The following is a 15275-nucleotide window of genomic DNA, read 5'->3' as shown; positions in this document are numbered from 1 at the left end:
CACAAAACAAAATGCTAGTCCCAGTTAGTTGCTAGTCCCAGTTAGCTGCACAAAACAAAATGCTAGTCCCAGTTAGCTGCACAAAACAAAATGCTAGTCCCAGTTAGCTGCACAAAACAAAATGCTAGTCCCATTTAGCTGCACAAAACAAAATGCTAGTCCCAGTTAGTTGCTAGTCCCAGTTAGCTGCACAAAACAAAATGCTAGTCCAAGTTAGCTGCACAAAACAAAATGCTAGTCCCATTTAGCTGCACAAAACAAAATGCTAGTCCAAGTTAGCTGCACAAAACAAAATGCTAGTCCCAGTTAGCTGCACAAAACAACATGCTAGTCCCATTTAACTGCACAAAACAAAATGCTAGTCCCAGTTAGCTGCACAAAACAAAATGCTAGTCCCATTTAGCTGCTAGTCCCAGTTAGCTGCACAAAACAAAATGCTAGTCCCAGTTAGCTGCACAAAACAAAATGCTAGTCCCATTTAGCTGCTAGTCCCAGTTAGCTGCACAAAACAAAATGCTAGTCCCAGTTAGCTGCTAGTCCCAGTTAGCTGCTAGTCCCAGTTAGCTGCTAGTCCCAGTTAGCTGCTAGTCCCAGTTAGCTGCACAAAACAAAATGCTAGTCCCAGTTAGCTGCTAGTCCCAGTTAGCTGCTAGTCCCAGTTAGCTGCTAGTCCCAGTTAGCTGCTAGTCCCAGTTAGCTGCTAGTCCCAGTTAGCTGCTAGTCCCAGTTAGCTGCACAAAACAAAACAAATATTAGACAGCAAGGCTTTTGATCCTGGAGGGGATCCTCTGCTGTTATCATGCAAATGCTTGATTTTGGAAGGAGCTCACCACTTAGCTAGGTAGCTAACTAGCTACTAAATTAGCACAACTGCAGCGCATTTAGCACATTCTAGACAGTTAACTTAATAGCTATAAGACATGTAGCTGGCAAACATTGAATTGCGAATTCCCTGCTGTAACTAGATCACCCGGAGCATACTGGACAATAGAGAGACTCACAAGGCTCCGGTCGTTGTATGTAAACAAACACCATGTGACTGGGGTCAACCAGGAAGCTTCATAATGATACGTGTGACATGAATAAAAATCAGCTTCTTATCTCCTAACGTATTGCACAAGTTGACAGCAGGTATTTAAGTAGCTTCAAATATAGATATTTATTTAAAAACGTCAAAGAAATGTTTTCAACGGTATTGAAAAACCATCACGTGGCTTTTTTTCTCCAAATACCCCGGTATAAGGCCCAAGCCTATCACCTAAACGTTCACATGCAGGCTAATCATTTAAGGACAATTACATCCACTTTTATAAATTTTTTTATAACAATTTCTAGTGTTTTTTTAATCGTTTTTCTAATCAATTTAAAATGGGCTATTTTGGTTAATAGCCTTGGAAGGCCAAATTCTATAGCTGGTGCTTATGCTACGTGTGTTCAGTGTGTCTACCTCGTCCAGCAGAGTGAGCAGCATGGGGGTGATGCGCAGGGTTGAGTCTCCGCTTGGGTCTTTGAGGAGCTGTCTGAAGTGCTCTATAACCTGGTAGAACACGTTCTTCCATAGAGCCTGGTCCAGGTTCTGACTGTCACTGAACTCTATGTCTGTTAGGATCACCCGCTCATATAGGGTCAACAGGTCAGCTCTGGGGGGAGGGGGAGGGGGGGGTGAAAAGGAGACAAGACAGAAAGGAGCTCAGTCAGTTTTCAGACAAGTTGCAGCCCCCAACATATTACCAAGTTGGAGCTCCCACCCTCAATCCATCCTACCCTGACGTCTCCTCCCTCCCTCCATCCTACCCTGTCCCTCTCCCCCTCCCACCCTGTCTCTCTCCTCCCTCCCACCCTGTCCGTCTCCTCCCTCACTCCTACCCTGTCCTTCTCCCACCCTCCCTCCTACCCTGTCCATCTCCCACCATCCTACCCTGTCCCTCCATCCAACCCTGTCCCTCTTCTCTCCATCCAACCCTGTCCCTCTTCCCTCCATCCTACCCTGTCCCTCCATCCAACCCTGTCCCTCCATCCAACCCTGTCCCTCTTCCCTCCATCCTACCCTGTCCCTCCATCCAACCCTGTCCCTCTTCTCTCCATCCTACCCTGTCCCTCTTCCCTCCATCCTACCCTGTCCCTCCATCCAACCCTGTCCCTCTTCCCTCCATCCTACACTGTCCCTCCATCCAACCCTTTCCCTCTCTTCCCTTCATATCCAACCCTGTCCCTCTCCCCAACATCTTACCTGAGTTGAGCCATGCGGTCCAGTCCGTCAGCACTGAGTCTGTCTCTAGATAGGAGGTTGCTGAGTTGTAACTCCTGGCTGTCTGCAGCCCTCAGCTGTCTCCCCAGCTCTCCCCTGGCCTGCTGCTCCACCTCCTCTGGTGTCAGACCTGCTCCAGCCCCAGTCTGGTACCCCTGGCCCCTATACTCCCCGTAAAACTGGGCTGGGTAAATGCCGTTGGAGGAGGGCATCTGGTAGGGGGTGGTAGGCATAGTGTGGTAGGGGTACGGGTAACGTGCATTAGGGTTGGCATTGTAAGGGTAAGGGTTGTCAGAGTTCTGGTACTTGTAGAAGGCCTGGGCCATGGCTGCGGCCTCCTGCTGGGGGTAGAAGTGCTCCCCCTGGCGGACCGGGGGACTCCCTGCAGCCTCGTCGTCCGTATCCAGGAAGTGCAGCGCTCCGTAACCTCCGCCCGTCTGCAGGTACATGGGCTGCTGCTGCTGGAGAGAGGCATGCTGGGAGAGCCGGAGAGCGGGTTTCTGGTCGGGGTTGTTGGGATCCCAGAGCCGCCTTGTTCCTCCGCCCCTTCCTCCTCTCCCTAGTCCCGCCTCTTTTCCTCCTCGAATCCCACCAAACAGGAGCCTTGGCCCGGGCCCCGTCGGCGAATTGGAGAGGTCAGTGTGGGCGGGGAGGATGAGAATGCCCCTCTCCTTACCACGAGGCACAGTGCCCTGCCTGAGGCGCCCCTGGGGGTCATCGCTGGGGCCTGAAGTGGCATGGGAGGTACCTGACTGTCTGTCGCTCTGAGACACTTTCAGGAGCCCTCCTCTCCCTCCTCCTCTGTGTCCTCTTCCCCCTCTGCTCTCCTCCTCCCCTCTCCTCCACGGGGGGCTCAAGTACTCCTCTCCTCCATCTCTCCTCCTCTCCTCCAGTGAGTCTGTTGAGGAGTCTCTAGTGTTTCTCCTCCTGTTCGGTAGCTGACCTCCTCCTCCCTCTCCACCGTCTCTTTCCCTGTGCCCCAGTCGGTCTCGTCGGGCCCCGTCCTCCCTCCGATCCTCTCCTTGTCCCAGTCCGTCCAGGCTGGCGCCACTACTGGCAGAACTGGTGCTGTAGGTGCGATTCCTGGGTCTTCTGATGTTTGACTTGGAGTTGCGCTTAGAGGAAGATGACGAGTGGTGGTGGTTGTTAGTGTTAGCCCTGCATCTCTCACTCCTATCTCTGTTTCTCTGCATCTCTACATTCCCGTCTTTCTCTCCATTCTTCTCTCTGTCTATATCCGGGGGTTGGGGTCTGTTGTTCCCTCTCTGGTTGTCTCTCTCAGTATCTCTATCCCTCCGTTTTTCTCTTCCCTTTGCTGGCTGTGCATCTGCAGGACGGTTCGCTTCCCTCTCTCCATCTTCTTCCGACGCTCTCCTGTCTCTCTCGGTCATCCCTCGCTCACCCTCTCCTCCTCTTCTCCTGGAGTCCTGATTCTCCCCTTTCTCCCCTCCTCTGTTCCTGCGGTTTCCCCTCTCTCTCTTCTTCTTCTTCTCCTCCTCAGTCTTCTCGCATCCTTCATTTCCTCCTCCTACTCGTCCCTTGCCTCCACCTCCAGCTCTGCTCCTCCTGCCCTCACCGCTTGCCTTCCTCCTCCTGCCTACTCCTTCCTCACCCTCTCCTCTCTTCCCCTCCTCTTCTCTCTCAGGTGGGGCAGTCACACAGAGTGTCTGTATCTTCCCAGTCAGGTTCTCTACTCCATGGTCTGAGACGGCTGCTTTCCCTGTTTCTCTCCTCCCCTGCCTTCTGCCTGTCTCTTCACCCCCTCTGCCATCTTCCTCTTTCTCTCTCCATACGACCGGTTCCCTCCTGGCTTGGCTTTCCTCTCTGACAGGATCAGGGGGACCAGGAGCAGGTTTCTCTGTCTCTCTTCCCTCTTCCCCCTGGGTGGTGGTGGTGCTCCTCCGACCCCCAGGCTGGTAGATCTCTCGGTCAGGTTTACGGGTCTTCCTGGTGGTTTTGGGAGAGCCAGGGGAACGCCCTGCTGGTTCTCCACCCCTCTGGTTCTTCCCTCTCACCTCATCCCTCTGTCTGGAGTTGTGTGGTCGGTTGGCGGAGCCTGACGGTCCCTTTGCACTACTGCTACTACTGTTGTTGTTGTTGTCTGCTCTGGTGGTGTGGTGGTCACCTCTTCGAGTCCTCTGTTGTGCAGGCGCTCGAGAGCATCCACCCCGGTTTGAAGTAAAACCTCCTCCACATTTCTCTCCTCCTCCTTTCCCCATCCCTCCATCTATACATCCAGGTTCAGTTGAAACGGTCTCGGTGGCGGCCATGTTGTGTCCTTCTTCTTCCTCCTCCTGTGGCAGTGACATCACCAGTTCCACCTCAGGGTCAGAGGTCATGGCTAACGGGTCTCCAGGGGAGATGACTACGCCGCCGTCCTCGCTGTCATGGCGACGGTTGCCGTGGCCAGCCCCGGGCGTGTAGCGCTGCAGGTCAGGGCGTTTTGATGGGTCGTTGCCGTGGTGACGCTGCTGTCGTTGGCCACGTCCCTCCTCTCCTCGCTCCTCTGTGACAGAGAGAGGGGTACGAAAGGGAGAGAAAGTGTTGGGAAAGAAATAGAGGAGGGAGAGGAGAATGGGAGATATTAGTTGTGATGACTGACTTTTCAACAGAGACACACAATCCGTTCTGAAGGTCAGAGCCCCTTCTCCTTCTCTCTTTCGCCCTCTATCCCCATTTCCACTCCCTCTATCCTCATTTCCACTCCCTCTGTCCTCATTTCCACTCCCTCTGTCCTCATTTCCACTCCCTCTGTCCTCATTTCCACTCCCTCTGTCCTCATTTCCACTCCCTCTGTCCTCATTTCCACTCCCTCTGTCCTCATTTCCACTCCCTCTGTCCTCATTTCCACTCCCTCTGTCCTCATTTCCACTCCCTCTATCCTCATTTCCACTCCCTCTATCCTCATTTCCACTCCCTCTTGCTCAGTCGAGTAAGTTTAGTTCGTTCTCAGTCTCCTCTGACTAACACACAGCAGGAGAAAGTGCAAGAAGGTGAGAGCAGGAGGTAAGAGAAAAAGCGATAGCAGGAAGAACAGTCTGCCTGATAACGTAGTGCACCTGTACCCCGTACTTCAACAAAGACAATGAACAATGACACAGCTGCCCCAGGGCCTGAATAACAGCTAATACCAGTCAAACACTAAATGTTCACGATCTGGGTAAAATCCTATGAACTTGGGCTAGGATCAATACGTCGGGACTGGCGTAGTTTGAGAGGGTCAAGGGCGCACCGACGACGGCTGTTTTGTTATCCAGACCCCTGTCCAGATGTCCCGATCATTTTCTGACGCGTCTGCAATGTTGGTCGTGCATGTTGTAGTATGAGCACGATTGGGCAAGGACTGTTGCCAAGAGCTAATGAGCACTCAGCATGCGAGACCAAAACAACAACAGTGAAGAGGAAAGCAACAACAACAACACTGTGAGGACCGAGGTGATGGGAGACCATTCCATTGGTCCTTAAGTCAAATCTCCACACACCTGGATCACCGGGCCATGCAAAACAAACTCCACCAATATTACATAGCCATCCTACCATGATAGAAATCAAAAAGATAATTATATCATTATTATTTTGTATATTAAGTCCATATTCTGGGCCTCTGTCTCTTTTGGTATTTCTGCACATAATACTTGGCACCACTAAAAAGCAGCTCACAGCTCGCTGTCAACATTTCTTTCCTACAACAACTGAGAAACGCAAGGCAGGATCAACTAAGGGAATCATCGTGTAACGTGAGCACGTCCTGGGGTTGAGACTGGACAAAATGAAAGATTTGGGACGAGGAAACCCGGAAGTGTGAGCGTGTAGTACGATTTTATAAGTGGTGTAGTGTGTTGCCCAGCATAAGTGGGTAAGATCAGTCAGTCCAACAGGGGAGTCTCCAATTTAAGGCCCTGGAAAAGCTGCTGGGTAGGTGAGCAGGGTTTAGTTCCAGCCCTACTCAAACACACCTGTTCAACTCATCATGGCCCAGACTCTGAGACTGAAGATCATGATTGTCAGATTTTTAAAAAAAAATAATAATGTAAACAGGTACCTTTGTGATGGCCTAGAATAAAAAATATTCTCCATGACCACCGGAGTGGCCTCATCAATGATAATTTAGGAAAGATGTGTATAGATGAGTATAGATGTGTGTGTGTGTGTGTGTGTGTGTAGCTAGTTAGTTAGTGTGGCGAAAGCTACACCAGTGTGGTTGCCATAGTGATATACTTCGTTTAATTGTTTTTTCTATAAAATAACGCTAAACAAAACATTATTCCCAATTATTGTGTCCGCTAACTAACTAGTTCAACTATACACTTTCGCCAGGCTTCTTCCATAACAACAACGTTAACTGTGGCCTGTAAAAGAACAGCCACATAGTGTTGTTGTATTTGGGGGTAAAACCAGAAGCTCGTCTCTGCTGCTATAATACTAACCGACCACGGCAGCCGGTGGGGAACCTCGGTCTACGGGCTGACGGGGACATGAACCGACCGACACCTCGGGTGTGAGAGTCCGGGGGGGGGGGGGGGGTGAGTGAGTCCCCTGGGCGGAGGAAGAGGAGGAGGAGGAGGGGTGTTTTGAAAACAAAATACCACATGATGCTTCTAGCTGCCGTTACATCAGATAGCTAACGTTAGCTAGCAGGCTAACTACTTCGTTTCCGTTTATACGTTGTGTTACACCCTCGTTTGTTGTTGTTGTTGTTGTTCTCTTTCGTGGTTTATAACGATAACAGTCGGGTGATCGATCTCACCTCTGTGACAATCGTCGTGATGGTTGGTCAAAGTCGACGCTTCAGCTCGCAGCTCCGCAGCTGAAATCCGAACTCGGTCTAGTTCGTCCGCCATCTTCGTTTCTGTGTTCACACACGCACACACATTATACACACACACATTATACACACACACATTATACACACACATTATACACACACACACACATTATACACACACACACACATTATACACACACACACACATTATACACACACACATTACACACACAAGAATAGCACGTTGAGAAACCAAAAAACACACCTGTGTAATATTCTGTGTCGCCTACAGTGTCAGTAGTCAAGCTGGAACTGTCACATTGCGTTTTTGTTGTTGTTGTTGTTTTTTTACGAAGTGAATTTGGATAAATATTAATTAAAAATGTTTTAGTTAAGATGCCGAAACAAGGCATACAAAAAAATAAACTACCATTTGTACTAGCCTACTAAACAAATCAGGCCATTGCCCAAAGTGATCTGACTTGAAATCCTTTTTAAACGATTTTGGAAAATTTTAGTTTTATAATGGTAACTGTCGAATTATTGAAAGAGATCATGATACCTCACATCTCAAAATAGGGCTACTTAATGTTAGATCCCTTACTTCAAAGGCAATTATAGTCAATGAACTAATCGCTGATCATAATCTTGATGTGATTGGCCTGACTGAAACATGGCTTAAGCCTGATGAATTTACTGTGTTAAATGAGGCCTCACCTCCTGGCTACACTAGTGACCATATCCCCCGTGCATCCCGCAAAGGCGGAGGTGTTGCTAACATTTACGATAGCAAATTTCAATTTACAAAAAAAAGCTTAGAAGCTTTTGAGCTTCTAGTCATGAAATCTATGCAGCCTACTCAATCACTTTGTATAGCTACTGTTTACAGGCCTCCTGGGCCGTATACAGCGTTCCTCACTGAGTTCCCTGAATTCCTATCGGACCTTGTAGTCATAGCGGATAATATTCTAATCTTTGGTGACTTTAATATTCACATGGAAAAGTCCACAGACCCACTCCAAAAGGCTTTCGGAGCCATCATCGACTCAGTGGGTTTTGTCCAACATGTCTCTGGACCCACTCACTGTCACAGTCATACGCTGCAATTGCGCTGCAATTGCAACAAATAATCTGCTCAGACCCCAACCAAGGAACATCAAAAGTCGTGCTATAAATTCACAGACAACTCAAAGATTCCTTGATGTCCTTCCAGATTCCCTCTGTCTACCCAAGGACGCCAGAGGACAAAAATCAGTTAACCACCTAACTGAGGAACTCAATTTAACCTTGCGCAATACCCTAGATGCAGTTGCACCCCTAAAAATTAAAAACATTTCTCATAAGAAACTAGCTCCCTGGTACACAGAAAATACCCGAGCTCTGAAGCAAGCTTCCAGAAAATTGGAACGGAAATGGCGTCACACCAAACTGGAAGCCTTCCGACTAGCTTGGAAAGACAGTACTGTGCAGTACCGAAGAGCCCTTACTGCTGCTCGATCATCCTATTTTTCTAACTTAATTGAGGAAAATAAGAACAATCCGAAATTCCTTTTTGATACTGTCGCAAAGCTAACTAAAAAGCAGCATTCCCCAAGGGAGGATGACTTTCACTTTAGCAGTGATAAATTCATGAACTTCTTTGATGAAAAGATTATGATTATTAGAAAGCAAATTACGGACTCCTCTTTAAATCTGCGTATTCCTTCAAAGCTCAGTTGTCCTGAGTCTGCACAACTCTGCCAGGATCTAGGATCAAGAGAGACGCTCAAGTGTTTTAGTACTGTATCTCTTGACACAATGATGAAAATAATCTTGGCCTCTAAAACTTCAAGCTGCAAACTGGACCCTATTCCAACTAAACTTCTGAAAGAGCTGCTTTCTGTGCTTGGCCCTCCTATGTTGAACATAATAAACGGCTCTCTATCCACCGGATGTGTACCAAACTCACTAAAAGTGGCAGTAATAAAACCTCTCTTGAAAAAGCCAAACCTTGACCCAGAAAATATAAAAAACTATCGGCCTATATCGAATCTTCCATTCCTCTCAACATTTTTAGAAAAGGCTGTTGCGCAGCAACTCACTGCCTTCCTGAAGACAAACAATGTATACGAAATGCTTCAGTCTGGTTTTAGACCCCATCATAGCACTGAAGGTGGTAAATTACATTTTAATGGCATCGGACCGAGGCTCTGCATCTGTCCTCGTGCTCCTAGACCTTAGTGCTGCTTTTAATACCATCGATCACCACATTCTTTTGGAGAGATTGGAAACCCAAATTGGTCTACACGGACAAGTTCTGGCCTGGTTTAGATCTTATCTGTCGGAAAGATATCAGTTTGTCTCTGTGAATGGTTTGTCCTCTGACAAATCAACTGTAAATTTCTGTGTTCCTCAAGGTTCCGTTTTAGGACCACTTGTTTTCACTATATATTTTCGAAAATATAATGTTAACTTTCACTGCTATGCGGATGACACACAGCTGTACATTTCAGTGAAACATGGTGAAGCCCCAAAATTGCCCTTGCTAGAAGCATGTGTTTCAGACATAAGGAAGTGGATGGCTGCAAACTTTCTACTTTTAAACTCGGACAAAACAGAGATGCTTGTTCTAGGTCCCAAGAAACAAAGAGATCTTCTGTTGAATCTGACAATTAATCTTAATGGTTGTACAGTCGTCTCAAATAAAACTGTGAAGGACCTCGGCGTTACTCTGGACCCTGATCTCTCTTTTGAAGAACATATCAAGACCATTTCAAGGACAGCTTTTTTCCATCTACGTAACATTGCAAAAATCTGAAACTTTCTGTCCAAAAATGATGCAGAAAAATTAATCCATGCTTTGTCACTTCTAGGTTAGACTACTGCAATGCTCTACTTTCCGGCTACCCGGATAAAGAACTAAATAAACTTCAGTTAGTGCTAAATACGGCTGCTAGAATCCTGACTAGAACCAAAACATTTGATCATATTACTCCATTGCTAGCCTCTCTACACTGGCTTCCTGTCAAAGCAAGGGCTGATTTCAAGGTTTTACTGCTAACCTACAAAGCATTACATGGGCTTGCTCCTACCTATCTCTCTGATTTGGTCCTGCCGTACATACCTACACGTACGCTACGGTCACAAGACGCAGGCCTCCTAATTGTCCCTAGAATTTCTAAGCAAACAGCTGGAGGCAGGGCTTTCTCCTATAGAGCTCCATTTTTATGGAACGGTCTGCCTACCCATGTCAGAGACGCAAACTCGGTCTCAACCTTTAAGTCTTTACTGAAGACTCTTCTCTTCAGTGGGTCATATGATTGAGTGTAGTCTGGCCCAGGAGTGGGAAGGTGAACGGAAAGGCTCTGGAGCAACTTGGAGCCCTTGCAGTCTCTGCCTGGCCGGTTCCCCTCTTTCCACTGGGATTCTCTGCCTCTAACCCTATTACAGGGGCTGAGTCACTGACTTACTGGGGATCTCTCATGCCGTCCCTGGATGGGGTGCGTCACCTGAGTGGGTTGATTCACTGAAGTGGTTGCCCCCCCCCCCCCCCCCTTGGGTTGTGCCGTGGCGGAGGTCTTTGTGGGCTATACTCAGCCTTGTCTCAGGATGGTAAGTTGGTGGTTGAAGATATCCCTCTAGTGGTGTGTGGGCTGTGCTTTGGCAAAGTGGGTGGGGTTATATCCTTCCTGTTTGGCCCTGTCCGGGGGTGTCCTCGGATGGGGCCACAGTGTCTCCTGACCCCTCCTGTCTCAGCCTCCAGTATTTATGCTGCAGTAGTTTATGTGTCGGGGGGCTAGGGTAAGTTTGTTATATCTGGAGTACTTCTCCTGTCCTATTCGGTGTCCTGTGTGAATCTAAGTGTGCGTTCTCTAATTCTCTCCTTCTCTCTTTCTTTCTCTCTCTCGGAGGACCTGAGCCCTAGGACCATGCCCCAGGACTACCTGACATGATGACTCCTTGCTGTCCCCAGTCCACCTGGCCGTGCTGCTGCTCCTGTTTCAACTGACCTGAGCCCTAGGACCATGCACCAGGACTACCTGACATGATGACTCCTTGCTGTCCCCAGTCCACCTGACCGTGCTGCTGCTCCAGTTTCAACTGTTCTGCCTTATTATTATTCGACCATGCTGGTCATTTATGAACATTTGAACATCTTGGCCATGTTCTGTTATAATCTCCACCCGGCACAGCCAGAAGAGGACTGGCCACCCCACATAGCCTGGTTCCTCTCTAGGTTTCTTCCGTCTACCGTGCTTCAACACCTGCATTGCTTGCTGTTTGGGGTTTTAGGCTGGGTTTCTGTACAGCACTTTGAGATATCAGCTGATGTACGAAGGGCTATATAAATAAATTTGATTTGATTTGAATTTGATTTGATTTGAATTGTGCTCCACCCCATTGGTCTCCCGTTCGCGGCTGGCTGTGACAGAGCCTGGATTCGAACCAGGAAGTAGTGGCACCTCACTTTAGACCACTGCGCTATTCGAGAGGCCATCTCTTTAACTTCCCCCCATTCCCTTGTTACTCCTCTGTTACTCACCCCTCTTTTGTTCTCTCTCTGTTTCTCTCTCTGTGGCTCTGTCTCTCTCTATCTGTCTATCTGTCTCTCTCACTCTCTGTTTCTGTCTGTCTGTCTGTCTGTCTGTCTGTCTCTCTCAATTCAATTCAATTCAAGGGCTTTATTGGCATGGGAAACATGTGTTAACATTGCCAAAGCAAGTGAGGTAGACAACATACAAAGTGAATATATAAAGTGAAAAACAATACAAATTAACAGTAAACATTACACATACAGAAGTTTCAAAACAATAAAGACATTACAAATGTCATATTATATATATATATATAGTGTTTTAACAATGTACAAATGGTTAAAGGACACAAGATAAAATAAATAAGCATAAATATGGGTTGTATTTACAATGGTGTTTGTTCTTCACTGGTTGCCCTTTTCTCGTGGCAACAGGTCACAAATCTTGCTGCTGTGATGGCACACTGTGGAATTTCACCCAGAAATATGGGAGTTTATCAAAATTGGATTTGTTTTCGAATTCTTTGTGGATCTGTGTAATCTGAGGGAAACATGTCTCTCTAATATGGTCATACATTGGGTAGGAGGTTAGGAAGTGCAGCTCAGTTTCCACCTCATTTTGTGGGCAGTGAGCACATAGCCTGTCTTCTCTTGAGAGCCATGTCTGTCTCCCCCCCCCTCTCTCTCTCTCTCCTCATCTCTCTCTCTCTCTCTCTCCTCATCTCTCTCTCTCTCTCCTCATCTCTCTCTATCTCTCTCTCTCTCTCCTCATCTCTCTCTCTCTCTCTCCTCATCTCTCTCTCCTCATCTCTCTCTCTCTCTCCTCATCTCTCTCTCTTTCTCCTCATCTCTCTCTCCTCATCTCTCTCTCTCTCTCTCCTCATCTCTCTCTCCTCATCTCTCTCTCTCTCTCTCTCTCTCTCTCTCTCTCTCTCTCTCTCTCTCTGCCCAGGAGGATATGAGGGAATGGGGCCTGTGAGTCATCCAATGAGTCATGCGGTGGGTTAAGAATGACATAGGAAAAGACAGGGAGTAAATATGGGCATATAACAAACAAAACACAAACACGGCTGTAATGGCTTTGTTGGCAATGCTAGAGTGAGCGAGTGAGTGCGCAGAATGGCATATTTAGCTCACCTGTTCATCTTTAATATGCAGTTACAGACATTGACCAGCAGGTGTCAGTATCGATTGGATATGATTAAGTGAGTCTCAAAGTCCTGGCTGGCAATGCTCAAAAACACTGCAGCTTCACACAACTACAGGAACTTAAATATGAATATTTTAGAATGTGTCCAACCAAATTGCTAGCAGAGGAGGCTGGTGGGAGGAGCTATAAGAAGACGAGCTCATTGTAATGGAACGGAGTCAAACGTGGGGTTTCTATATGTTTGAAGTGTTTGATACCATTCCATTTACAATCACAAATTAGCCTGTTCTCCTATAGCTCCCCCCACCAGCCCCCTCTGGTTGTTTGTCCCCTCTCTCCATCTCTCATCATTACATCTCTTTCTTTCTGGTGAACACTATCTTTGTATTTCCTATCTGAAACAGACCGAATAGAGAGAGGGAGGTATATATACAGAGAGAGAGATGTATAGAGAAAGAGAGGGAGGTATAGAGAGAGAGAGAGAGAGAGAGAGAGGAATAGAGAGAGAGAGAGATAGAGGCATAGAGAGAGAGAGGGAGGTATATATATAGAGAGAGAGATGTATAGAGAAAGAGAGGGAGGAATAGAGAGAGAGAGAGGCATAGAGAGAGAGAGGGAGGTATATATATATAGAGAGAGATGTATAGAGAAAGAGAGGGAGGAATAGAGAGAGAGAGAGAGAGAGGGAGGTATAGACAGAGAGAGGTATAGAGAGAGAGAGAGGGGGAGGCATATATATAGAGAGAGAGATGTATAGAGAAAGAGAGGGAGGAATAGAGAGAGAGAGAGGGAGGTATATATATAGAGAGAGAGACGTATAGAGAAAGAGAGGGAGGAATAGAGAGAGAGAGAGAGAGAGAGGGAGGTATATATATAGAGAGAGATATATAGAGAAAGAGAGGGAGGGAGGGAGAGAGAGAGAGAGAGAGAGAGGGAGGTATATATATAGAGAGAGAGATGTATAGAGAAAGAGAAGGAGGAATAGAGAGAGAGAGAGAGAGGGAGGTATAGACAGAGAGAGGTATATAGAGAGAGAGAGAGAGAGAGAGGGAGGTATATATATAGAGAGAGAGACGTATAGAGAAAGAGAGGGAGGAATAGAGAGAGAGAGAGAGAGGGAGGTATATATATATATAGAGAGAGAGATGTATAGAGAAAGAGAGGGAGGAATAGAGAGAGAGAGAAAGAGGGAGGTATAGACAGAGAGAGGTATAGAGAGAGAGAGGGAGGAATAGAGAGAGAGAGAGAGAGAGAGAGGGAGGTATAGACAGAGAGAGGTATAGAGAGAGAGAGAGAGGGAGGTATATAGAGAGAGACGTATGGAGAAAGAGAGGGAGGAATAGAGAGAGGGAGGTATAGAGAGAGAGAGAGGTATAGAGAAAGAGAGGGAGGTATACAGAGAGAGGGGGAGGGAGGTATAGAGAGAGAGGGAGGGAGGTATAGAGAGAGGAAGGGGGAGGTATAAAGAGAGAGGAAGGTTACAGGCTCTAACCAATAGTGCAAAGGTATAGAGAGAGGAAGGGGGAGGTATAAAGAGAGAGGGAGGGAGGTATAGAGAGAGAGAGGTAAAGAGAGAGGGAGGTATAGAGAGAGAGGGAGAGCGAGAGGGAGGGAGACAGAGGGAGGTATAGAGAGAGAGTAAGAGAGAGAGGGAGGTATAAAGAGAGAGGGAGGGAGACAGAGGGATGTATAGAGAGAGAGAGGGGGAGGGAGAGAGAGAGGGAGGTATAGAGAGAGGGAGGTATAGAGAGAGGGGTAGGTAAAGAGAGAGGGAGGTATAAAGGGAGTGAGAGGGAGGGAGACAGAGGGAGGTATAGAGAGAGGGAGGGAGAGAGAGAGAGGAAGGGAGGTATAGAGATAGGGAGGGAGGTAGGGAGGGAGGTGTGGAGAGAGGGAGGGAGGGAGAGAGAGACAGAGAGAGGTATAGAGAGGGACAGATAGTAGAGAGAGACAGCACATGGGGAGACACAGTAGCAGCAACAGTGCAGAGAGATGTTGTAACCATAGCAGCAGTCTGCTCTACTTGACAGTAGAGTAAACATCCTCATGTCCCTAGCAACACTGATTCACTACGGAATAAAGGCCAGTACACACACGCACGCGCACACACACACACACACGCACACACGCACGCACACACAAATAAATGACTTTTGAATGACCCTTGTGATACATCTACCAGAGCCCAGGTTGCTATTGGTAGAGGAGATGAGGAGGAGGAAGCTGAGGTAAAGGAGGAAGCTGAGATAGAGGAGGGAGCTGAGGTAGAGGAGGGAGCTGAGGTAGAGGAGGAAGCTGAGGTAGAGGAGGAAGCTGAGGTAGAGGAGGAAGCTGAGGTAGAGGAGGGAGCTGAGGTAGAGGTGGGAGCTGAGGTAGAGGTGGGAGCTGAGGTAGAGGAGGAAGCTGAGGTAGAGGAGGAAGCTGAGGTAGAGGAGGGAGCTGAGGTAGAGGAGGGAGCTGAGGTAGAGGAGGAAGCTGAGGTAGAGGGGGTAGCTGAGGTAGAGGAGGAAGCTGAGGTAGAGGAGGGAGCTGAGGTAGAGGAGGGAGCTGAGGTAGAGGAGGGAGCTGAGGTAGAGGGGGAAGCTGAGGTAGAGGAGAA

At 47.8% G+C, this 15275-nt stretch overlaps 1 protein-coding gene across 1 annotated transcript in view; it reads right to left on the bottom strand.

Moving 5' to 3' along the window:
• LOC139417928 (telomerase-binding protein EST1A-like) overlaps window positions 1-7098 on the bottom strand; it is a 44555-nt gene extending 37457 nt beyond the window's left edge. Inside the window, exons 1-3 of the mRNA XM_071166920.1 lie at window positions 6996-7098; window positions 2231-4754; window positions 1448-1640 (exon numbers count right to left, since the gene is read on the bottom strand). Of these exons, the coding sequence (XP_071023021.1) occupies window positions 1448-1640; window positions 2231-4754; window positions 6996-7089 (2811 nt within the window). The 5' untranslated portion in view covers window positions 7090-7098. The remainder of the gene's footprint in view (window positions 1-1447; window positions 1641-2230; window positions 4755-6995) is intronic.
• Between the last annotated feature and the right edge of the window lie 8177 nt (window positions 7099-15275).

Source organism: Oncorhynchus clarkii, chromosome 10, assembly GCF_045791955.1.
Source record: "Oncorhynchus clarkii lewisi isolate Uvic-CL-2024 chromosome 10, UVic_Ocla_1.0, whole genome shotgun sequence".
Lineage (NCBI taxonomy): Eukaryota > Metazoa > Chordata > Actinopteri > Salmoniformes > Salmonidae > Oncorhynchus > Oncorhynchus clarkii.
This window is presented reverse-complemented; position numbering and strand designations above follow the sequence as displayed.